Source organism: Anas acuta, chromosome 5 (genome assembly GCF_963932015.1).
Source record: "Anas acuta chromosome 5, bAnaAcu1.1, whole genome shotgun sequence".
Lineage (NCBI taxonomy): Eukaryota > Metazoa > Chordata > Aves > Anseriformes > Anatidae > Anas > Anas acuta.
In genome coordinates this window covers 2,022,539-2,047,290 of record NC_088983.1, presented here as the reverse complement: position 1 = coordinate 2,047,290, position 24,752 = coordinate 2,022,539, and the positions used below count along the sequence as shown (strand labels likewise).

Here is a 24,752-nt window from a genome sequence, read left to right as displayed (position 1 = left end):
ACGGCTCCCGGCCGCCCTCCGCTCGCACGCAGCGCTCCCGCACCGCACCCGCACCGCTCCCGCACCTCGCCATGGAGCCGGCCGCCGCTCGGCGGGCGCGCTGAGGGCTGCTGCGGGCGAGGAGAGGAGGAGAGCGGCGAGGAGCGGAGGAAAGGAGCGGAGAGGAGCGGAGCAGGGCAGGAGCGCGCAGCGCAGCGCCCACCCCGCGCCCCATGCGGGCCCCGCGGCGCTGCGATGGCATCTGATGGCCGCGGGGCGCAGGCGGCTGCGGCGGCCCCGGGAGGCGCTCGGCGGCCCCGGGAAGCGGCGGCGGCCCCGGGAAGCGCCCTGAGGGGGCTGCCGCTCTGAGGGGGGCTCGCCCCGCGCCCCCCGCTGCGCAGGAGGAGGAGGAGGAGGAGGAGGAGGAGAGGCGGAGGAGGAGAAGAGGAGGAGGAGGAGAGGAGGAGGAGGAGGAGGAGGAGGAGGAGGACCGGAGCGGTGCCCGCCGCCTGCCCCCGCCGCCCTGCCTGCGCGGGCGTGCGCGGCTCGGCCGCAGCGGAGCGCGGGGCTCCGGCGGGCGCTGCGCTGCGCTGCCCCCCCCCTCCGTGCCTCCCCCCCGCGGCGGGCTGGCTATGTGGATGCTCACGTGAAGATGGATGTGGCCATCGGGCTGCTGGGGCTGCTGACGGTTCTGCTGGAGGGCAGCTCCGGGCAGGGGGTGTACGGTGAGTGCGGCGCCGCGCCGTGACCTTGTCGCGATTGTCGCCGAGCCGGGGGATGGGGGGGGGGAAAAGGGGTCGCGGGGGAGTCGGAGGGGTCTATGGGGGGGGGTCCCCAGCATCCGCGGGGGCGGCGGGGCCCCGCTGAGCGCCGCGGGAGGCGGCGGAGGCAGCGCTGTTGCCATGAGACGGCGGCACCGTGCGGCGAGAGCCGGGCCGGGGGCGCTGGGGGGGGCCGGGGGGCGCCGCACTTGTTGGCGGCCAGGGCCAGGGGGCGAGCCGCAAACTTGACGGTGCTCCGAGGAGGGGGCGCCCCCCTCCACCCCCCCCCCCCCCCCCAACCCTCCATCCTCCCGTTTTCCCCCCGGGCGGTGACTTGCAGATCGCTGCGGGGCGCGGGGGGGCTGCGCCGAGCCGGCCCGGGGCTCCCCCCCCTGCCCCGCTTCCAGCGCCGGCCCGGGGGGGGGCGCAGCCGGGCTGGGCGGCTGCGGGCGGCCGGGGGGGGGTCGTGTGTGTGTGTCCCCCACCCCTCCCCGACCCTTCGGGCTGGCCCCGTTGGGAGAAGCGGCGGGGATGGGGGCAGCGGGGGGGGGGGAGCCGCCCGGTGCGCTGGAAGCCCCGGGTTATGTAAGCGGCGGTGCGGGGCCGCGGGGGGCTCGGCGGTGCGGGGAGCCCGGGGCTGCGGCTCTGAGCGCACCCCGCGACCCCCCCGCACCCCCCTGCCCGTGCGCCCCTCACCGCGCCCAAAGCCCTGCTGCCCACCCGGGTCGAGCTCTACTTTCTGCCCTCCCCCCCTCCCCCTTTTATTTATTTATTTTTTTAATTTTCCAAATTTCGGGGGGGGGGGGTGGGGGGGCTCGAGGATGCCCGAGGGGCTGTGCTGGCCGTGGCTGGATCGCCGAGGGGCAGCTCGCAGAGCCGGGGCTCGCTGCCTCTCCCCCGGTGCCCAGGCACAGATTGTTGGAGGCGCAGGAACAGCAACTGCTGCCGCGGATAGGAGAGGGCTCCTTCGGGCAGCCCTGCTCCGGGGGGGCCTGCAGGAAAGGGGGCTCCTGCCCTAGGCTGGAAACCGGCATTTAAACCCAGCGGGGCTGTAGTGAGACTTTTCCTCGGCGTTGGTGCGTTTCCATCCTGCACACCACGGTGCCTTGCTTCGGTTGGGGACGATGAAGGGCTGGTGGGAGGGTGGGGGGCAGTGGTGGGAGGTCAGGCGTTGGTGGCTGCGCTGCCGTCGGACCTGCTTCGTGTGAATTTGTGCTCCCCACCACGGTCACTGTGATAAGAGGTGCTTGGAAGGTGCTGCCCCGAGGTGCAATAGCAAAAGCGAGCCCTGGCTTGGGGAAGGGGAGCTGCTCAGTCCTTGTGGCTTTGGCAAAACAGGCTGGTGCTACCCAAAATAATGTCGTGTCCCTTATTGAGGACCCCAAGCCCCCAGGCTGTGTCTCGGCCGTGGGAGGAGCGGTGCCTGGTTTGGGCCCGGCTGGGATGTGCTGCCCATGCTCTGCCCGGCTGCTCCAGGGCTCCACGAGCTGGGGCTGCTGCTGTGGGAGGTGGGGAGCAGCCCTGGCACCGCTGTGTGCGTGTCCGCCCAGAGCAGCAGCCCTCGAGAGCTGGCTGGGGCCTTTCTGTATTGAAATGTGAACCAAAGGCACGCGTTTCTATCCCTAGCTCATACAGGAATGGAATCAGCATCCCCTGATATCCAGCTATACGTTTCCCCATAAACTTTCCTCTGTTGCTTCTGAATAGTAAAGCTGGGATTGAAATTTGGCTGCTTTTACCGAGGAACCTGAGGGAGAATTGACACCCTGAAACCTGGAGCAGTGTCCCGAGGCTGCTCGGCAGGTCAGCGATGGAGCAAGGGCAGGCACAGCTCAGGCCACGTCCCCTGCTCCTGCTTCTTCAAGGGACTGGGGGGGAGCAGGGCTGCTGAAAACCCTGGCGAGGCTTACAGCTCCTCAGCTCTGCTTCGCCCGGCTTGTTTTCTTGGCAAAAAAGGCTTTAGAAAAGCCCAAGTGCTGTATGCACTTTTCCTCCCGTTTAAATTATGCATGACTTGCATGGTTAATAAAGCAGAAAACATAAGTGTTCAGAACATGATGGTTATCCTTTCACCAAACTTCAAGTTACAAGAGAATAAATGCCTAAATGAGAAGGCCGACGTGGGCACAGAGTGTTTTTAAGCAGATAAGTGGCATCTCATCAAAGGTGTGGGAGTTCTGTGAGACTGGAGAGCAGATTTCCCCGGTGCCGAGCTGCCCTGGCTGGGAGCTCACCGGGAGCTGGGTTCAGATGCCGACACGCGGTGTCCCCGGGGTCCCCGAGTGCTGCCACCGCCACGGGGGACATGGAGGGGTCCTTGGGGAGCAGGATGGATGCTGCAGGTGCTGCTGGAGCGACGGACCAGCACGGGGCCCTGCAGGGAGTGATTGCTTCCCGCAGCACAGCCGGCACCTTCCGACTCGGGGATGCTGCTCCCAAAGGCACGGGTCACCACAGTGATGGGGGAGCCGCCGCAGGGTGGCCCCCCCCTGAGCAGCCCCCTCTGCAGCACGGCTTCCCCTTGGCTCCCACCCCTTGCAGGGCTTTTTATCTTTTTTCGGTGGCTTTGCCTGCCTTCCTCCCCCGGGCAGGAAATGAGCAGGGCAGGTTCTGTAAAACCCGGGTGTTTCGTAGTGTGGGCAGTGTCCGTCCGTCCGTGCGCCCCTCGCTGTGCTCTGTCACAGCTCCTGGACTGCACAGGGCAGAACCCCCCACCCGCAGGGGTGGGTAGCATTAGGACAGCTGTAAATGCCTCCTGGAGGCACGAAGATCCCAAATGCAGTGAGCATCCACAGTGCTTGGATGCGCCAGGAGCTCCTCGGGGCTCTGCCCCACATCGGGGTGTGGGGTGGATGTGCACAGTGCTGGAAGGGGCCGTGGCTACGGGAACAACCCGGCTTCTTTCTACGAAGTAATGTGGAAGCACAGGTATTTATTACGTTAAATGTCAGGCAGGCTGTCCTGCTCCCTCGTGCCAATCTGGAGCTGGTATCCAGCAGCGTCGATTTTTAGGGCATTTGTGTGTTTTATAAGGAAGCAGGTTTGGGAACTGGGAAGCCGAAACCCGGAGCTGCGCCTTCCCTGCCCGCAGGCAGCTTGCTGCGGGTCTGAAGGGCTCCGCGTGTGCGTGGGGAGGGCGCACAGGGTCACAGGGACCAGGGAGAGGTCTCCCAGCCCCTCCGGCAGCTGCTTCGTGATGAGGATGATTATTTGGTGGTGCACTCGGCTCCCGGGGGATTAAGCAGCGGGGTGGGCAGTGCCTGCTGCTGACCTCGCCTTTCCCTAACCCTCCCTGCTCCAACAAGTGGATTGGAAGGGCGAAAGAAGGGAGGGAGGGAGGGGAAAAAAAAAAGGAAAAAGCAGTTAAAACAGGAGCATTTTCCCTGCTATAAAGGCCGGTTGGCCGGTCCTGCCGGCGAGGGCAGCGGCTGGGTCAGCAGCCCCAGATGTCAGCAGCGGCGTGGGGACAGAGGGCATTTCCGCGGCGCTGCCCGGCTCGGCCGGCCGTGAATGGGGTCGTTGTGTTGGCCGCCCGAAACCCACACAATCCGGGACTTTGTGCGAGGGAAGCGCGGCAGCCCCGGGAACAGGGGAGGAATTATGCGGTGCCGCAGGGGCCGGCGTTTCTGAGCAGCTGGGCGCTCCTGGCTGCCGGCTCCGGGAGGTTTCGCAGGAGCCAAGCGAGCGGTGAGAGCGTTAACTCTTCCCTGAGCCCCGGGGAGGCATCTCCTCCTCCCTCGCGCGCTGCAGATGTTTACGATGGGATTTTGGGGCTGAGCTGAACGGCGGATCCAAGGCAAACCTCGGAGCTGGGGAGGCGTGGACGCGGCCGTGCTCCCCTTGCTGGTGGCTGAGACTGAAGCCGTGCCCATGCATCGTGGCCGTGCTGCAGGTAAGGGGCTGGGCAGCATCCCACAGTGCACACCTGCGCCTCTGGGGCTCTGCTTTTTTGCCTTGGGATGCAACAAATTGGAGTCTAGGGGTGCAAATGGATAGAGGAGTAAAAATGCTCGGCAGTGGAGATTGAACCGCACTGGGTCTGACTCCAGGTGTGTCCAGGGCTCCAGTGGAGAAACTTCCATCAGGTTTTGTGTGTCCCAGGACGTGTGACAGCCCCAAACAGCCCCCTGGCACACAGAGAGTTGTTTCTGTGCTGTGCTGGATGGCATCGCTGCCTCTCGCCCTCCCGGGAGCAGCTGATGCTCTTGGCATATTGGTAAAAACGTTACCTTTGAGTCCATGTGAGGGAGATTTGGAAGAAAGCTGGTGGCAAGGAAACAGTCTTTAAGCAAATAAAACAAACGCTCTCTTGGCTCGGAAGAGCAAAATCCTGTTTAATTAGAAGCAGTGAGATGGAGTGCTGGGGAGGAAGGAAGCAGGCGAATGATTACAGCTCAGGTCGGTGCCGTTCAGCCTCCTCAATGTTTTTTGGGTCCTCCTTTGGGTAAGGGACAACCTGCTCTCTGCATGCATTGCGGTGCCAGCCTCTATAGGCACACGTACACGTGCACCCTGCCTAAATAGCAGCAAGCAGAGGGCGGTCACTGCTCCCAGCCAGGGCTTTTTGGGAAGGAGGACGTCCTTGGGAGGCAGGGAGCAGACTGGCGGCCAAGCTGGGAGCTGCCTCCTCCCATCAGTGCCTCTCACATCGCTGAAAGGCCAAAGGAGCACGTGGCTGCCTCGAACCTCGCCGGCCCTCATGCATTCAGTTAGCAAAGTTAGCAAAGCCCACGGTGGAAATAAAGCTCAGGGTTTTTAACAGCTGGGGTAGTTGGCTGCTGGAGCAGCTCACCGAGAGATGTGCCGGGCTCCCTGATGTCGAACACCCTTAATGTACAGTCAGATGTTTCTTCTGAAACTGGTGAGGTTCATATAGGTGGGGGTCGCTGGGGGAAATCCCTGGCTGGCAGATGTGTGGGAGGTCAGCGCCGGGGAGAGCCGCTGTCTTTCCTGGCCCTGAGCTCGAGGAACCAGTTAATCTCTTTTTAATATATCAAAGCAGTGATCAGAGCAATATATGTTACTTAGCAAATGGTCTGGACTTTAATTACGTTATTAAGACGTTACATGATTAAAACACTGCGGTGGGAAGCTCAGCGTGGGAAGGGGAGGGACGGGATCGGGGACGGGAGGGCCCCCTCTGACCGTGCCCGTGCTGGTGACCCCCGCAGCACTGCTCTGCTCTCCCTGGGCTCTCTGCCTCGCTTTGGGATCCGACCATGGCAGCACCATCCTGGAGGCTGCAGGCAGGTTTCGGCCAGCCCAGGAGCCTTCAGCCCTCGGGAGGCAGCCAGAAAATCTTTGCCATCACCTTGAACGCGAAGCTGCTGAGAGTTTTGTTCCCGGCATCGCTCCGCTCACTGCTTCTGGCTTGTGGGCTACCAGGGGTAGGGATCAGAGGGGGAGGGAGGTGAAAGCCCTGGCCTGAGCCAACCAAGAAGCATCCATTCGGCCTTTCCAGCTTGATGTGATGCTTAATTTGGGTCTGGACACGGGCAGGAGCCGTGTCTGCTCCTCCTGCACTGGGCAGCGCTGCTCGCGATGGCTTCCTTGCGTGCACACATCAGTGGTTGCTGATAATTCCTGCATTCATGTCCCACTTCCCTGTCTCGTTTCTCAAATTGGAGTGAAGCCTTTTTGGTGCAGTGCTTGTTTTGTGGATATTTGAGCCCGGGGAAGTTTAACGTTGAACTTGGAAGTGTTTCCCTCCTAGAGAGATGACGCGACATAAGACGTTCCTGGGGGTAGGATGCTTTGCAGTCCTTCGCAAGCAGTCTGGGAGGAAGTTTTTAGGAAAGTTGTTGATTTTAGTTATCTCAGTGCAATTTCTGGAGAAGTTTCCTGGATGTCCACGTAGCGTGACTCCTTCCCTGGTCCACCCCTGCTGTCCTGAAATCTTTTAGGTCTGATGGGAGCCTGACGGGCTTCCAGGTCCCTCCTGCCACCGTCCCACTTTTTTAAGCCGCCGTGATCACATCTCCACGGACTTGTGCTCTGGTTTTCTGCTGTGCCCGGCGTTGTCCTTTCCTGTTACGCCCACGATGATCTGCGGAGCTACCTTGACACAGTTGCACAATAACCTACTTCTGGGGAATAAAAATTCAGCTCAAGTGCTCCTTCTGCAGCGCCGTGTGGTCACCGCCTTCCTTCCCAGGATTAAGATTACGTGTCGGCCGAGCACGGCTGCAAGGATGTGGCAGCTGAAGTCCTTCTTCCCAATTCCTTGATCATTTACACACTACCTCGCTCCAGCTCCAGCTCTTTGAACGCTGCCCTGAGCCTTTCACTAGCGTTGTACATGGGTCGGTCAGAAAAGCACGTGTAGGGGGTGTGCATTTTAGGTGGACCCGTGCCATTGGAGCGGCATCTGCACCACTCTGGGGCCTCGTCCCGCTGTCTGAGCAAGCCCTTTGTGAAACTGCTGTGCCCTGCACCCAGAAAAAAGCTCCCGTCCTGCAGCTGGGCCTGTTGGTGTGGCCCTTTTGCTGCACAACGCCACAAAGAGGCCGGCTCAGCCTTCTCTGGGGCCATCCAGGTGGTGTGTGGTGACAGCGGATGGTGTCTGCACCTTCCCTCCTGCAGGCTGGACACCCCAAAACTCGCTGTCCGGGCTCTTTTTTTTTTTTTTTTAATTATTACCATTTTTATTTATTTATTTATTTATTTTTTCCCATCCCTTCCCTGTGTGCCCGGGCCACGTCTCTATATTGTCCCCTCCTTCAGGGTGCCACCATGCTCTGAGCACCTCCCCTGGGAAGAGAAAACCCCACTCTTGAGCATGAGGGGACAGAGCTCGTGGTGCAGGCGTGCTGTGGCTCCTGCCCCATCCCTGGCAGCACAGCCTGTTCCGTTCTCCCACATCCCCAGGCTGGGAATGGTGGAAGAAGGACGTCAACTGCTCACAAACCCCATGAAGATGGCACATCTCAGAGCAGCTTGGGGGTTCCTGAGGCCAGCAGGTGAGGAGCACATGGGTGTTTTGATGGCAGATTTTTCCCTTGAATGCCTGTTTCCGTAGTGCACCTCTGTCAAACTGAAAATCCTTGTGAACGGACCCGCAGCACGATGGATGCTCCAACCAGGGCTGGCTGTCCAAACGTGCTTGATGGGCGTGAAGCAATGGAGAGAACTGGGGCAATTTGCGTGCTGGGACTGGACTAAGTCAGCCGTTTGGAAAGGTGAGCCAGTCTGATGGACTGGTTAAATAAATGTCATGGAGATAATGTCTACAGCAACAATGCATGGCTTTGTCCAGCCCCTCCAGCCTTAACGGCCCTTTATCTTGTAAATGCGACCCCTTTAGGAAAAGGGTTTGCAGTCAACAGTGGTATTTAATAAAAAACTAGTGGCTAGGTACCTGCGAAAATAAAGGATTTGCCCAAGAGCCAGTTATTTCCTGCTGGGAGGGCTGAAGGAACTGGTTAGGGGCTGGTTTTCTGGAAGTGGAGGCACTCGGCTTTTTGGGGTGTTGCATTGTGTATTTTTTTTTTTCCTTTTGTTTTTAATTATATTGATGGGATGCAAAGCACTAGGGCGCATTGCTCTGCAAGGGTCAGTAGCTGTTGTGGCACAAGCTTTGCCCCAGCGTTCAGCCTCCTCAGGCGATGCAGCAAAATCCCCCTTCCTTGCAAACCTGCAGAGATGCAGACATGGGGGAAACACCACGATTTGCTCAGCTGCCACCACCCAGGCACTCAGCTGCCACGTACAGCTCAGTATTTCAGTGTTCCTCCCCCAGATCCCTGCCACTAGTGCCAGGGAGAACTTTGTGCATCAGCCCTGCCGCCTCCCCCTAGGTTTTGCAAAGCCTCGCTATGAAGTGCCCGGCCCCAAAGCCCCCAGTGCAAAGTGGGTGGTGGAGCTGTTTCCATGGGGCACACCTGCAGCCCCCCAGCTGTAATTAATTATGGTCATTACTTAAAGCCAGGCCAGGCTACTCATTGGTTTCTCTTCCTATGGGGGCTGTGAGCAGGCTTGGAGTGAGCTGGCAAAGCTTGGGTGCCGTGGTTGCTCTCCTCTTCCAAATGTGAGTTTTTTCTTATTTTTTTTCCTCTTCTTTTGTTGAAGTGACTCTTTTCCTGTAGGGGAAGGAAAAGGCACTGGGGGACAGCCATTGTGTTCCCAGTTGTGCTGTATGGGTGGGTTGAGATGTGGCTGGGGAGGTGGCTTCTTTGTAGTGCTGCTTGGTTCTTCTGTGGGGTTGGGAACAAAGCTCCTGGAGCTGCTTTGTGGGTCTGCAGAAATGCCCTGGTCCCTGCACTGTGTCTGTACCTCTAGGTCTGATCTACTGTGTGCTTGTGTGGGTTATCGTGTGTGGTGTTTGACTGAGCCCTGGCAAGGAGGAGATGGAAATGCTGCTTTAAGGAGAGCTGGCTTTTGGGGATCTACCTGGTCTGAGCTTGGACCTGGGGCAAGGAGAAGTGTGTGCCTTCTGTAGCCTCCAAGGGCTGCCTGAGCTACCCCAGGTGGTCTGCGTGTTTCCACCAAGTGGAAATGTGCTGCAGCTTGTTTTGACTTGTGGCTTTTTTTACCTGCACGCACGCTTCCATATCAAGCAGAAAGGAGTTCGGAAATAGGCATCTCACACCGAAAAACTTGAACTGTTTCACTGAGAAAATGTCAAAACATTTAAATGTTTTCCAATTATTCAAAAAATGCTGTCAGGAATTTGTGGGATGTGTCAGGCTTTGGAATTTACATTTTTTGGTGAGGAAAAAGGTTTGTGTGGGGGAGGGAGGAAGGAGCGTCCTACCTGAGCTGGTGTAGTGGTGAGCCACGGCTGGTGTGCTCTGTCCCATGTCTTAGGGTGATGGGAAATGAGCTGATCTCCAACCATATGAAAAAAAAAACAGTTTTTTTTAGTAATTTCTCCTTTCTTCATGTCTGTATGTGTACTGTTGTATTGACACATGAAGTGACCTATTTTAGGTGAGTAATTCTCCTTTAACTGCCAGGCTGCTTTTGCAGGTAGAGGTCAGGTCTAATTCATGGCCCCAGCTAGGTTTTGCATAGCCCATGGTGCCCTGCTGTATTGCAGCACTAATTAATTGATTATCAATTAATCTATGGCATGTGGCTGTGAATGGTAATGGGGATGTTGGGTGAGCAGCTGCTTGCAGTGACCCTTGGTGTTCAGGAGCTGGGCTGCCTGTGTCAGCAGAAAACGGGGCTGAAATGATCAACGTGTACAAGCGATCACTTCCCAAGTTCATGGGGCATAACTTAACTCGTGTTGGCATTGCTGCCTTCTTTGTGACCATTCAGCAGTGCCTGTCTCATCCAGGTGCTTCCCTGCAGGATCTGCATTGTCACCTGTGGTCAGCTGGGCCAGAGCTGTTCCCCTGGGAGCTGAGAGTGCTCATCTTCCTCTGGTGGGCAGAAGCTCTCACATTTGTAATTAGCTTAATGCGTGTGTTTTGCCTTATAGGAAAGCTTAACTTTACCTCCGGCACCTGAACAAAAAAAGACTTCACTGCAGAGGCGAAGTATTCTCATAAAGGGAAGGCTTTGTTGCCCACAGCTACTCTGTGCTCAAATAAGGAGAGTCCTCAAACTGCAGGGGCTTCTAAAATGTAAAACCAATACCCTGCAACTAAACTCTCTTACTAATGGGCTCTCCTCCCACCCAGCATGCAGGGGAGCCCCATGAGAGCCCTCTCCCTGGTGCAATGCAATGAGTTGGAGAGGAGGGAGTGGGCTGCCTGGGTATCTGTGCCTCAGGGGTTTTAGTGTGTTGTGGAAGGGGTGCACAAGCTGAGGTCAGTGTTAGAAATGAGTGTTTTTAACTAAGGAAGGCATGTAAACCTATTCCTGCCTTGCTTATCAGGCAAAGTCTGAACTCCTTTGCCCCCTGGGTGGTTCAGGATGCCTGTTGTGAGAATTGTGGCCCTGGTGTAGGGAGCAGTGCTCAGATGGGCAGCTCTTGGAGGTGGTAAGTGCTGGGCCTGGGGCTGCACCTTGGCCCTTGCACCAGGTTTTATCACCCCTGCTGCTAGGAGCACCCAGCAGCCTTGTGGTGCATCCCCACTGATGTCCTGGTGCTGTCACCTTTGGTCCATGTGCACCAAACCTGGAGGTGCTGTCCCCGGTTTGTGTGGCTGTGGTGGGCTTGGAGCAGAGCTGACCTCTCCTCGGTGGTCTCCTCCTGCCTGGTGAGGGGTGGCTGTGCAGGCAGGTGGGAGGCTGTGGTGATGGGGGCAGCTGGAGGTTAATCTGGGGGTCAGCTGTGCTCCACTGAGTTCCACAGCTGTAGCTGGTACAGGAATAAACTAAATCCTAACAGCTAGGATTGGTGTTAAACCTGCTCCACAGACTGGCTATGCTGTGAAATATGGCCAGGCAGGGACTTGTCTGGCACTGTCCCTATTTAAACCCTAGCTTGTTCTTAAGGCCTTGTGTTTAATAGGGGTTAAAAGTATCTTTACTCCAGCCCCAGGAAGGGGGAGGACTCAGGAGGCTGGACCAGATGATCTCCAGAGACCCCTTCCAGCCTTAACTGTTTGGTGGGTCTTCATCAGCACTGATCCCAATGGGAGCTGCAGTGCCTGCAAGGACAGCCCTGCTTTGCTGCTGCAGCTAGGGACCTGGATGTTTCTTTTTTTTTTTGTTTCCTTCATGGTTTTTCTTCTAAAGTTGGCAAGTCCAGGTGATGTCCCACTTCCAAGTGGAAGGCCCAGCAAAACTAATGGAAGAGCACATGTTGGCATATTCTCTGATGCAGCATAGGATGTTAAGAACTGAAAAATATGGCTTTATTTTCTACTCTATCAAAACAATATGGTCAAAAGTGCCTTGGGAAACCAATTTTAGACATGCTGTTATGTGTTTCTTGAGCAAGAATCGTGAAGCTGAGGTCTCCCTGTGGGTGTGCTTGTGGCTGCTCCTGTCCCAAGGCAGCAGTGCAGCGGGGTAGGTGGGGAGGATAAGGTTTGGTGAGATGTCTCATGCTGCTGTGAGCCAGCCAGGTAGGGAAACTCATTTAAAAGCAGTAAATCTACTGGTGTGAAGCACTCTGCTCATGCCAGGGCTCAGCAAGTTGGTATTCTGCTGTAAAATCATGCATTTATGGAATAACTTATCCATTTTAGAGTTCTTTTCTTGCTCTTCTTAATGTAAGATCCCCAGGAGCTCAGCTTAGTGCTGGTGTGCTGTCACTAGGCTGGGCAACGTGGCTTTCACATAAATGTCTGTGTGTGTGCTTGGATGTGCTCACAGCATGGATCCTGCAGGGTTTGGTGTGCAGAGGGTCAGGCTGGGAGCCTGCTCAGCGTGGGGCTCTCCCTGCGTGCTTCCCATGGAGTCTCAGAGGGGCCAAGGGCTGCACATTAAGGAATCCTGCTGTGGGCAGCACCCTCCACAGGCAGAGATCATTGCTGCTGTGAGGACTACAGACCCCCATGTAACTTCAGCAAGACCTTTTCCTTCTCTCTGCCTTCTGTCTTGGCCATATCTCAAACCCAATCTGTGAGCTACCTGGTGGCCCTTTGTGTGCTCTGTGCTGCCTGAGGAGTTTGCTCTTGGTGTATCACCAGCACAGCGTGCAGCTGAGATGCTGCTGTCTGGTGTGCTAGAGAAGTTCTGAGTTTTAACTAGCCTGAAATCACTGAAGGAAGAACGAAATCATATGCGGGATTAAGATCGCTTTGGCACTGATTTTTCTCAATTAAAATTTCAAGTTTACAGCTGCTCACTTATAGCAGGAAATGCATTTTACCACTTAAGAGTGTGGTTGTCATTAACTTCCTAATTGCAAGACTGTTATTACTCATTAAAATGTTAATAAAATCTACCTGAAGTGCTGGGGTTTAAAGCAAAACTCCTGAGAGCTGTGCAAACCTGGTGCTTTAAGGGGTTGGACTCCTGCTTGTGCCTGGACCTTAGCACAGGACATGTTGTGGATGTGCCCTCAAAGTTGTCCATCCTTGGGTGGCTCTGGGCAGGGGAAGCACCAGGTCCTGGAGTACTTGAGTGCCTGCAAGGAAGCCGGCTTACTGATCTAAAAGCCACTTGGAGTGTGATACCCAGGTCAATGTAGGGTGGGGAGACCATGAGAGGGATCGAAGTGGAGAGATGTGCAAGTAACAGGCTTTGGTAGGGGCAGAGAAACAGAGCTGTGTGGCTTTGAGGCAAATGTACTTGGCCTGCAGAGCCTTTAAGGTGGTGCTGTGTTTGTGCATCACCTGTCACAGTGGGGTCACAGCTCCTGGCAGGATTTCTGAGTCTTTAGTGCAATGTAAATAATTAGCATGTCCTTATGAAACAGCCACTGGAGTGTCTAGTGTGTGTGTGGGACAAAAGCAGAGACATTAATTAGGGTAAGAAGCACTAAATGATCACCTTATTCTCTCAAAGCTGTGACCATTAGCAGATGATCTGACACCAGCAGCCCATTTTAGGGTAAAACCCATCAGTTCAGCTGTGCTGGCCCCATTCCTGTGGCTGGTGTGTAGGGGAGAGGGGCAGGGACAGTGCAGCTCCCTGCAGGGTTAGCCCCGGCTGTGGGTAACCTCTCAGCATCTTCAGGGTAGTTTTGAGAAGGTCATGGGGAATGCTTCCACTGGCTGTATATATAAAAAGATCAAAAATGGGAAGGTTGGGAGTTATGGCAGGCTCTTGAGGCTCATAAACCTGTCCTTTTTAAACAGGGAGGTGAAAATGAGGTTTGCAGAGGAAAGAAGTGGGAATCAAAGGAAGGATGGTGATGGCTTTCAGAATTGTCTTGGAGTATCTCCTAGGTGCATCAAAGAAATGCAGAGCAAGTCCTCAAAAACTCTCAACAGAGTGAGAAGTGGGAAAGGAGGGAGCAGTCTGGGCATCTGATTCAGGTGCTGGGGGGTTAGTGCTAAGTACTTGCTCTAATTAGCTTATTGAAAAAGACTTCCTCATGCTCTTCTAGGGAAATATCTGCTATTGACATGTGCTGACAGTGGAAAGACAGGGTTCTGTTGAATCACTCTTTGCATTGGGAAAGCCCCTCTTTCAACTGTTCACCTTCTGAGCACCTCTGTTAAAATGTTCCCTGTTGTGACTAGGACAGTCTTGTGCCTTAGTGGTAAAATAATGTAATAAAAAAAAAATGTAAAAAAAAAAAATATTGTACCCATGGGCTGGGTACAATATGGGGGATAAGGAAAGCAGCCCAGAAACAGCAATGCTGAGCTTTCAGATATTGAAAGAGTTATGAAATGTTGAAACCCGAATAAACCTAAATGTAAAGCTGTCCTGTTGCACATGTCTAGGTATTGTGTTCCCCAGGGGATGAGCACATCCCTTATCCCCGCAATAGGGGGAGTTAACATGGGTCAGGGGTGTCAAGAGAAGAGAGAGAAATCATTTTCTGGGTTTGCTTGTGTGTTTTCATTTTAAGATGAATCCTGAAGTTCGTCTCTTCATTAGTCTGAGCCTGGTTTCTGTGAGTACCAGCTGTTCTGCAAGCATTTCAGGGCTGTTGTGTTGCATTGATTCATTTTGCTCTCTAGTCTGGCAGAGGCTTACACTCCTGTGCCATGCCCAGCTGAAATGTCCCCTAGACTTCTCACCCTGCAGGAACTGCAGTGGTTTTTAGAAGAACTTGGTTCAGCCCTCTGACTCGAGAGAATTTCATTTTTCTTCCTGGTGCAGAGTTGCTAATGAAAGCTTTCAGGGCAGAAATATGTCCTAACCTGCCAGGTAGTAGCAAATGTAGAGGCCTCCAGAGCATCGTGAACTTCCTGGGAGCGTACAAGGAGGCACAGACCACTGCAGTGCTTATGTCTGGATGGAAAGCAGCACTTTGGGTTTTAGCACAGTTGTGGCTAGGTGATTTATTAGCTCAATGTCCTAGGAAAATGAGGCTTACTCAGCCATGCTGTCTGTTCCTCACTGCTGGCTCAGAGCTGGAAAGCTCTGACTCAGCTGGTGGTTTTCCCTAAGCACACATACCTCAAAATGCCCAGTGCTCTCCTGCTCAGGGAACTCTTTCCTGCACAGGTAGATGTGAACCTGGCTGCTTTGGAGCTTAATGACAGTGATAGGTTTAAAAAAAAACAAAAAACACTTGAGTCTATACCATCCAGAGTCCCATGGTTCGTGGGAGCTGTGGGAGAAGCCCATTGAACACTTCAATTGGCAGTGCTGTTACAGTAGTTCTGGCTAGGCCTGATTTCACTAAAAGCTGTATTTCTACTGAAATTGAGTGTGCTCTGAAGTTCTTATCCCCACCTGCATGATGGTCAGTGGTCTCCTCATGTATTTCTAGAAGCTAGATGATGCTTTCAGCAAGGGTTCTTACATTACATGTCATTCTGGCATTTTAAGAGCTCTTACAACTAAAAAGTGTAGAGATGCTCCATTAAAAAAATGTTGCCGTTAAAAAAATGTTTGGTATTGTTGGTGAGGGTCTTGATGGAGGCAGAGGTACTGCAGGAGTTCTCTCATGGCTTTCTCATGTTTCCTGCCTTCTCCAGTACCACCAGAAATAGTCATGGGCAGCATTTGGCTTTCTGTTGGTGCTCTGAGCTGGTTATGGGTGGCAGCTTGGGTGCTTGCTCAGCATCACGGGCAGGATTTGTTCTCTGTGCCAGCACAGGGCTGTTCCAGACAGACCTGGGCAGGACGTGGCATAGGGCAATAAAGCAGTGCCAGCACTGAGGGAAGCTGGAACTGTCAATTTTGCCTCGGGTGTTGGTAGTTTGTGCTGGTGAAGGGGGAGGAAGTGTTTTCTGGCCTGTTTGAGAAGTGTGGCTCTGGTTGGAAGGATGTGGCTCAGCACCCTTTTGGAAACAAACAAGGGGGTCAACTTCTTGTATCTGCAAACCCAGAAGTGTTTTCCACAAAGTATTGAGAGCTCTGTCTGAGGTTTATTATTAATTAGGGCTGTTGCAATGAAAGCCTCAGGCTGTGGAGGAAGCCATGCCAGGGATTTACCTCATGTAGGCCCGGTGTTTGGATGGGGCAGGCAGAGTAGGCCTCATGGGGGCAGCACTGCAGGCTGCCTTTCCACAGCCCCCCCTGCCATGTTCTCTTCATGTTGCTTATTTGGGTCACCCAGAAATTCACCTTGACGGAGCCAGCAGAGGTCTGTGCTGCCTTACTTGTGCCAGGCCTCACCTCGTGGTTAACCACGGTGTTGCTGTAAGGCAGCCACCCCACCGGGCTACCACATGAACCCCTCAATACCCAACAATATAGAAACTTGTAGAGCCACTGCAGGTGTGAAAATACCAGTCCCTGCACTACCATAGGGCTGGTACTGGAGCCTGTTCTCCCAGTGCTGGCCTAATGGCTGTGGGAGCTGGGGCTGCCCCCTGGGAGAGCAAAGGCAGGGGGCTCCCAGCTCTTGTCCTCCCTGCAAGGGTCTGGAAGTCACTGCTGGCTTCACCCAGCCATTACAAGTCACATCCACAGAGCCTGTGCACTGTTTGCACCACGTGTGGGGGTTAAGCTTAGTGTAATTACAGCCCTGTCTTAAGATCTTAATGCAAAAATCTTGTTGAGAAATGTAATGCTGTGAAATGTGGAAGAAAGTGTATTTTTATGGTATATGACAAATGTGACTCAATCTGTGGTGGAACTGAGGGATTAAAGCAAGGATTATATGGTACCTGTAATGAACAGTAGCAATTATTTGGCTTTAGGCTCCCCTGAACCCAAGTGGCACCCATGGCATTGCTCACATGCACACACCTCCACTTTCCAGTAATCCCTGGTGGCCTGCAGCAGGCACAAAGGCATCTTTCTGGGTACTTTTTCCTGAGTTTGAGAGCCTGAATGAGCTTGGAATGGGTGCTGAGTCCAGCAGGGCCCTGCTGCTGCACACCTTCACTTGCACCAGCCACAGTCAATCTTCAGAGCCAGGGGAGCTCCTGCTCCCATTTGTCATGCATTTTTTTGCAAGTGTATCCCAGTAGGCACAACTGATTGCTGCATTATAAATGCCATAGTCCCTTTCTGTCGTGCAGCACAAGTCCTTGAAGACCTGGAGCAGGGGGAGCTGCACAATGTGCAGCCGCATGGGGCCCTTTTGTATGTAGATCCTCTTATTTGCTAATGGGATTTAGATTTAGACTTCCATCTAGCAAACCTGAACACTTGCCCTAAGGTAAAGCAGCCTTTTATACCTTGCAAAAGCAGCACATTAAATGAAGTGGCAAGCAGGTGGAGGCTTTACATCCTGTGTTGTCTGTAGTGTCAATGCAGAGCACTGTACAAATGGCATGTAGCCCTGCAGCAGGGACCGGCTTCTCCTTGAAAGGCTTCACTTAATCCGGTGACACTGGAAAACATGTTTTGTTCACTCGCAGCCTTCAAACTTGGCCTTGGTCTGCTCCTTGCTTCAAGGACTGAGGTGGGAGAGAAGCTGCTTAGCTGCTGAAGAGGAGCAGCATTCCCAGGAAGGTTCTGGCTGCTTGTACTTCTTGCTCAGCCTCGTATCTATATGTAGGAGAATTGCTCCTTCCCAAAATGCTGCCTGGTGAGCAGGCAGTGCCCCGAGTCCCTTGTACCTGCTCTCAGCCCAGTAAGATGAGCCGGGATCAGGTCCTGGTGGGGTTTGCTGAGCTGTCCCAGCACCTATCTGCTCCTGAGGAGCACCGTGAGGCTGCTGCTGTCTCTTGCTGCTGTTTTCCAGTGGCAAGTGGGCTTTTCCTCAGGCTTTGCCAACTGAGGGTGGGATGTGTATGGAGCAAGGCTCCTCCCTGTTCTTTCTCCATCTTATTGCACCAAATCTGTATCTGCTTGCCTGAATACCCTGGCAACAGTGGGCTGGGAAATCCGCACAGAAATCCTCCATTTTCCCCCAAGTTCTCAAAATATTAAACCTAGAACTAAAAAAATGCAGCTTCTGGTGCCTTTAAGGCAAAGGGCAATGTTGTTAGGAGTCCTTTGAGCACTGTGCCTAGGCAGGCAGCAGTGGTGGTGATCTGGAAGTCATGACGTGACAGGAGAGCTGAGGAGTTAGGGTTAAATGTGTACTTGGTGTGTGTGGTGAGAGTAACTGAGGCATTAGGTGTGGAGAACTGCGTGGTTTGTGATGTATAACCACCAGTTACATGTAAAGTTGGGTATATATAGGGTTGTGATGCTGAATGTTGGCTTGGAGGGGGTGCATCAGGAAATGGGTCTGTGCCCCCACTTTGTACTCATGTCCCCCCACAGCAAGAGCTGCACCCCAGGGACAGCACAGCTCAGCCTGCTGGATGCAAAGGGCACCCCTGACACTCCTAAATAATCCCCTGGGTTGGGGAGGCCATGCACTGATGTGCTGGCTGCTCTGGTATGGGTGTGGGAGGGAGGGGTGCTGATGTGCAAGGGCTCCTCACAAATGCAGTGGTGCTCCTTGCATCCTTATGAACTCCATAGGGGCATTGCCATAATGCCCTGAGCTGGACAGCTTAGGAGGTTCTCCATGTGGGATCGAGCTCTGCATAAAGCTTCAGATGGGGAAAGGAGGCTGGAAACCTTCGGTTTGTTCCTGATATTCTGGGTTTTCCTTTTCAGAGCAGGATGGTTTGGTGTGGAGGGACCTTCAGAGATGTGCAACGGCTTGACCTCTTCAGGGCTAACCAGAAGTTAAGGATGTTCTTGGGGGTGCCATTCCCTTGTGCTCTGTTACTGGGGGAAGGAACTTTTTCAACTTTTTCCCTATCAGAAGAGACCTTTCTGATGAGCCTTTCAGAAGGGAAGGAGGGAGGACGGGTTTTCCCTTCTGAAAGACTTCAGGAATAATCCAGTGTTGTGAAAGGCTCTGGGCAGTCTCATCTACTTTGGGGTGTAGCGAGTCACAGGAACCTTACAGCTCTGCTCTTCATGTGTCAGGTGGGAGCTGTGAGAATCTCGTTAGGGTGCTTCATTAATTGCTTCCTCACTGATGTGTGGCATGGCAGAAGTTAGCCCTATGTAAGCAAGTTATTTTTCCCCTGTGTTCCTGGCAGTGGCAGCTAGGTTTTGTGGAGCTGTGACATGCTCCTTTATCACAGGGAAATAACTTTCATTTTGTGTGAATTGAATAAAAAATGTGCGGGATGACATCATGCTGCTTAAGCAAATGGTAATGGGGAAAGTTGCACGAGTTCAGTGTGCTGGTTTTTTATAGCACATGAATGAAATTGCTCGCTAGAGCAGCTGTGAGTTGAAGCCTGTTAACCATACATATTTCAGGTAGATCAGTTCTGAAAAGTCCTTTTTAAAGTCTCGAGGGAGAGAGCAAGAAAAAAGAAGTCAAACTGAAGATATTTTAAGGCACATTGTTTCTCGGTGTGGAGTGCAGGGCTCTGAAGCTCGGGAGACTGAACATTAAAATTACCCTCCTGTTACATAAGTGCTAAATAAAGAATACAATCAAGACTTTTACAGGAAAATAGTTCAGATCATCAGGCGGTGTGTGAGTTACTTGGAGCTCTCACAGATCCTTGTCTGCCTCAACACACCCTGGTTATTCTGGGTACCTCTATGGGCCCTGTGCTCCTAGCAGGGCACCCATCACCTTTTTGGGAAGCCACCTCTTCATCCTGCCAGGGACCCTCAGGAGCTTTTCCAGCTGCCAGCTTGTCTAAGTTTAACACCTGGAGGTCAGGGCAGAGTGGGAGGCTGGCTGAACAGCGAGTGTGGCTGCTGTTTTGGCATCTCTCCTGGTGCTGTGCTGAGGCTGAAAGGCTTCAGAGTGGCTTCAGACTTCTGTGACGGCTGCTCATGTAATGATGGGATGTTGTGCCTGTGCCAGGGATCCCTTCCATGCTATCAATCAGCAGGTGGAGCAGAAGTTGTGACTTACCCCTGAATCAGGGCATGAATTGAGAACAGGCTCCCTTGGTCAGACCCATGCGCAGTGGTGTCCCTTTGCAGGAGCTCGTGGCAGGTGGCAGAGGATGAGCTCTGTTCTGGAAGCAGCACCTTCCCTGCGGGCTGCGTACACATCCGTGCATTCAGGAGGCTGAAGTGAGCCTTTCCTCCTGCATGTCTTTGCAGTGCTTTTGAAACACTTTCTATTTTTGGCCTCCAAAATATTCTGAGAGCAGGCTGTACGACTTCATTGCGCGGCATGAAGTAGCAGGCACACAATTTCATTGCTGCCTCGTAATTCTTGTGTTATGGAAAACAGTGCAAGCTCGCTCTGCCAAGTCCTCATGATATTAATGACTTTAAGAGACTCTGCTGCATCAGATGAAGCTGAACGGAGGAATAACTGCTGGTGCTTTGCTTTGCAGTGTGTGTAACAGACCCCATGCTGGTTCTTCCAGCACACAACAGAAGTGCTCATGCAGCATACTGGGTAGTGTGCAGCCCTCTGTGTTTGAATGGGACTGAGTTCTTCAGCAAATCTCCATGTTCTGGCAGGAAAATATGCATGGAGACTGATTGGAAGCAACTTGTGAAGTCCTCTGATATCACTTCCAGTGCAGTGTGAATGCCTTAAAACGCATGCTTATTTGCAGAATTTTCCTGCGGTCAGAGTTGGAAAATCTGATAGGCAAAGTGATGCTCTTGGTAGAGTTTTGTACTTTTTTTGGCATAGTTCTGTTCTGGTTTTAAATGATCTGAAAGGTTCTTCTGCCTTTTTAATTAGTTGTATTTGTTTCTTCAAATGAAGAGATGGAGCAAGACTCTGAACTGCTCCCAGGCTTGGTGTCTGTGTGCAGGTCCCACCTCTGAACCCAAGTTCTGCACTTGCTGATGTTCTTTACAAGGTGCTTTGAAGCCTAGGCAGGAAAAAAAGAGTAGCTATAGCTGCTGCTAACTTCTAGGAATTTACGGAAGGACTAGCAGTATTTTTCTCTTCTCAAGACCCTGTCAGCTCCATTTTAAAGGCTTGGGATGGTTGTGCAGATAGCATCGGGGCTTTTCAGTTGCTTTTAAAGGAAATTTATGGTTCTCCTGATAGCATAGAAGAGCTTGACAATGTGACTCTTGTGGGTCTGAAAAGCAATAACTTAAAATTTACTTTTTAGAGCTCTTGATGCATTGGCCCTTCCTGTGGGTTGAATATTGTCCAGGAAGTGTGGTATATCACGCACCCCCAAACCTGCCAGCTGGGACTTAGTGGAGGTGGTGAGAGCTTGAGGTCAATGGAAATGACAGAGGGAAAGCTGGAAATAAGAGCAAGGAGTAAGATCCCGAGAAGACTGCAGAAGCAGGCTCAGCACAGACCCTGCCTGGACAGAGAAGGGTGGTTTGGCTCCTCTTTGGAGGTAAATGGATTTCAGAAAGGGCAGCACGTGGGGGACCATGGGGAAGCTGCTGAAATACCAGCAGCGGTGAGGTCAGGCTGGAGAGCTGATAAACATGGGGAGTGCAATACTGGCCCCAACACCAGTGGGGTATAAAAAACCTGATGTTAGTGAATAAACACAAAGTACAAAACAGCCCAACTTTACCCCCTATCCATGGAAGCGCCAGAGCTATCTGGGAACAGAAAAGGGGCTGCAGATTGCTCTGGGTGGTACAGGGTTGTAAATAAGTGACTTAAGCTTGGAGGATTGCTCACAACAGCCTCTTTGAGGCACAATATGCCAATAGAAACCTGCTCTCCAAGGCCTCACTGTGCAATGAGGATGCTCATTGGGAACCCACCCTTAAGCCACTTGTCTCTTTGAAACAAGGGAAGAGGGAGAGGAGATCTACCAGTTCCTGCTCTGGGCATTTGCTCTGTAAGACTCCTCTCCACACTGGGATGTGTTGTGGGCCTGTGCATTGGCAGTGGGGGAAGGTGTTGAATACTGGCCAGGAATTGTGGTATTTCACATGTCCCACATGGTCAGTGTGGCTTCTAGAGAGGTTTGAGGTGTAGCAGGGCAGGAAATGAGCACAGTGGGGTGCAGGTGGGGAGACAAAGCTCAGCCCAAAGGAGAATGGGTGGCACAAGTGCATTATTCCAGCTCAGGTGCTTGGATCCTTCATAACTTGATTTCCAGGCTCCATCGCCAACTGAACTAGGTGTGCCCAGGGGTGCAGTGAATTACCTAGCTGGTTCCTGCAGAGCAGTTTTGGGGTGTTTTTTGGTGTGGAGGTACTATGCAATAAATACTGAGACTGCTCTGGCAGCATTGCATGGTTCCTCTAGTGCTGAAGAGAATTAATCAGAAAAATAATTGTGACATTAAACGACCGGTGACAGAACTTATGTTTTCCCACCCACAAGCTTCTGTGGCTTTCCAAAGCCACTCGTCTCCTGAATATCTCAATGTGGGAGCTCTGATGCCATTTTTCAGTGTGTTATCTTCCCTTTTTGAATCATTTCTGTAACTTTCAGGAGGGTACTGGTTTGTCTCCTGGCATATGGAATAAGTGGAGACATTTTGATAATCGGGGGGTGGGGGGGGGATTATTTTCTTGAAATAGAAGTGTTGACATCTGCTTCAGAGAATAACAAATGTTCAACCAAAAACTCATTCAACACCCCTTGAGTGCAACAGCAAAGCCATAATTGCACATCTCGCTTGACATCCTGAGCCTGCATGCAAGGATCACTAATTATTCCGTGGCTTTCCTTTTAGATGGGTGCCACAATAATGAATGGTTATCAAAAGGCTCCCATTGTTTTGTTTGGGGGGTTGATCCCAACAACCTTGCGTTGCTGGCATGTGAAATTCTCTGCTGGTGTGTTTGTGGAGGTGCTGGGGGCTGCTGCAGCCCTGAAACAGGATGGGTATGGGGCTGGTGTGTGAGTGCCTTAAGGTACCAGCTGGGACTGGGGCACAAGCAGCTCCAGCAATGCTTACAGCTAATGGCAGTGTTTTCATTTATTTATATAAAATATATAGCTTACCTCCTAAAACGCATAGTTGGTATACCTAAAAGCATTAAAGCAAAGGGGTGAGAGGGAAACTCAGAAAACTTGGCCTTCATTTGGAGCTGGGCATCAGAACAGAGTTCAGCTCTCATTTTTTTTTCCCCATGAATAATTTATTCACATGAAAATTGCTCTTGGATATAGCTGCAGCTGAGAAATGGGAAAAGAATTTGGAATAGTACAAGAGTTCCCTCTTATTAAAAATGTTTTTTTGCTGCAACTCGTATTTGGATTTTTCATATTTAATGGGGATTAAAGCAGAGCACAACAACATGAATATTTTGGGTCTGAGTAAATGGATCTGAAATTGTAGTGGTGGTGTTTCAACAACACAAAATCCAGTGGTGGTGACAACAAACACTGTTTCAACTCAGCCCAAATCATTTTTTCCCCCGAGTTTGGCAAGTGTACCAAAAAATCAATATTTTCCCAGCTCTAGAACTGGGTCAAAAAGATTAAATGATTTCTCCGGCATGCAGTTGGTGGCAGTGCTAGGAGCTGAACACACACACTGAGCACACCCAGCTCCTCCTGCATAGCTAAACACTTATTTATGTTTTGGTCTCCAGGACTGAAAGCTGAAAGTGGATGAGTTTTTTATGGGTGTATTAAATAATGCAGAGACCGTGTGTGTGTGTGTGCTCAGATCCTGGGGCTTGTGTGAGGCTGGGGGTCAGAAGAAGCATCTCCATCCCAGAGGTATTGGTGCCCAGCACCTGTGATGGGAAATGTGCTGGTGCATCCTCCCTGTTCATCTCCGTTACCTTATCTCCTCGTTTCCATAGCTCTAATGCTTCTAGCTATGTGCAGGGCTGTCTGTAGGAATAACTTTGGGACTCTGCATCTTAATATTGCCCAATCCAAGTAAGAGCTGGGGCAACCGGGAAATATACAACCTTATATTTGGCTTGGTGGGGGAAAACAGCACTGAGCTATCAGGCCATTGAACAGACTTGTCTGCCTTGGTGGTCTGCACATGGCTTCATATGGGGCAGGAGGTGGCAATTAAAAGCAGGATCTTTAGGGACTGGGCAGGGTAAGGCTTTGTCCATGTGTCAGTGCTGGCCTAGCTGCTGGTTTGCTCAAAACTTCCCATGTTTCTCTCGGATAACCCCATTTTGTCTTGCATTGAGGCAGGCTCTGCTAGGATGACATCTTCCCTATCTGGGACTTGTAAACAGGCTGTCTCTTAGGAAAAGATATTTTTGAGTGGTATTTTATGGGTTTAATTTGCGCTGAGTGGCTTATGACAGCAACAAAAATACAACCCTCTCCCTCAGCTTGCAGAATAGTGTAGATACGTGGATGTCAGCTTGGGCTGGTGCTTTTCCCCCTGTTTCTCAGTGACAGGACGTGGCCCAGCACTGCCTGGGCCTGTGTGTCAGAGCTAGGCCCTGGTGCTCTGGGTGGGAGGCCAGGAGCCTTCAATTAGCACAGGTGCTGGCTGAAATGCTGTGAGTAATGTTGAATTATGTACATATAATGTGTAAGGTGCGTCTGGTAAAATGTTATTGCTTCAAAGTGTGCCTTTACATCGAAGCTGAGAGAAGGGCAGGTTTGGTTTTCATCATGGGTTCAGAGCCCTGCTAAGAAGCACTTAGGTTCCCAGAGCTGCTCCTGCATCTCCTGCTGGCTTGTCAGAGTCCAGTGATGGGCACATGTGTTTGGTATTCAGCATTCGATTAGCAGTTGGAGGCCTTGCATTTAAAGATGCTGGGATTTTCAGATTTCTATTTTATTTTTGGCTGTGGTAACAGTTGCTAAATATTATTCCTTTGACTTGTACTTCTGTGAGACATCAGTTCTCAGTATACATAGCAAACCACATACACAGTAAAAAAAAAATTTGGCACTTTCAGAGGGCCCAGACCTTATATTTGGGCTAACAGCAGCCTGTACACAAACATGCTTAGTCTGCAAGCAAAGCAAGCAGTGCTGGGTTGAGTGACTGCTCCCGTGTCCCCCCAGGTTATCTGTGCACATCCACGGCCACTCCCTGTAATCTCATCTAATCTCTGCACATACAGAGTGGCATAAATTGAAATGATTGCCCGGCCTGTGACAAAGTCAGGATTTCCTCTAGAAATGAAAAATTAATTTCCATGGATTTTATGGTTTGCAGTTAGAACTGGCTCCAGCCCGTCGCATGTGTGCCAGAAAGGCATCTTAAAGCTCTGAAATCAGCTTTCCAGAAACACTGCTGCTCCCATATAGGCTTTTGATATTAAATGTGGCCAGAGGTGGCCTCA

The 24,752-nt window shown here is 52.4% G+C and overlaps 1 protein-coding gene across 4 annotated transcripts in view; it reads left to right on the top strand.

Moving 5' to 3' along the window:
* The first annotated feature begins 496 nt into the window (after positions 1-496).
* The window catches only part of MDGA2 (MAM domain containing glycosylphosphatidylinositol anchor 2), a 324,213-nt gene continuing 299,957 nt past the window's right edge, over positions 497-24,752 (top strand). For 2 of the 4 annotated variants that reach the window (XM_068682207.1, XM_068682209.1), the window contains exon 1: positions 497-704. In XM_068682207.1, the coding sequence (XP_068538308.1) occupies positions 632-704 (73 nt within the window). In that variant the 5' untranslated portion in view covers positions 497-631. Of the gene's footprint in view, positions 705-4,595; positions 4,633-8,636; positions 8,767-24,752 lie in introns of those variants that run through there. The other 2 variants (XM_068682208.1, XM_068682210.1) reach the window with 2 other exon arrangements.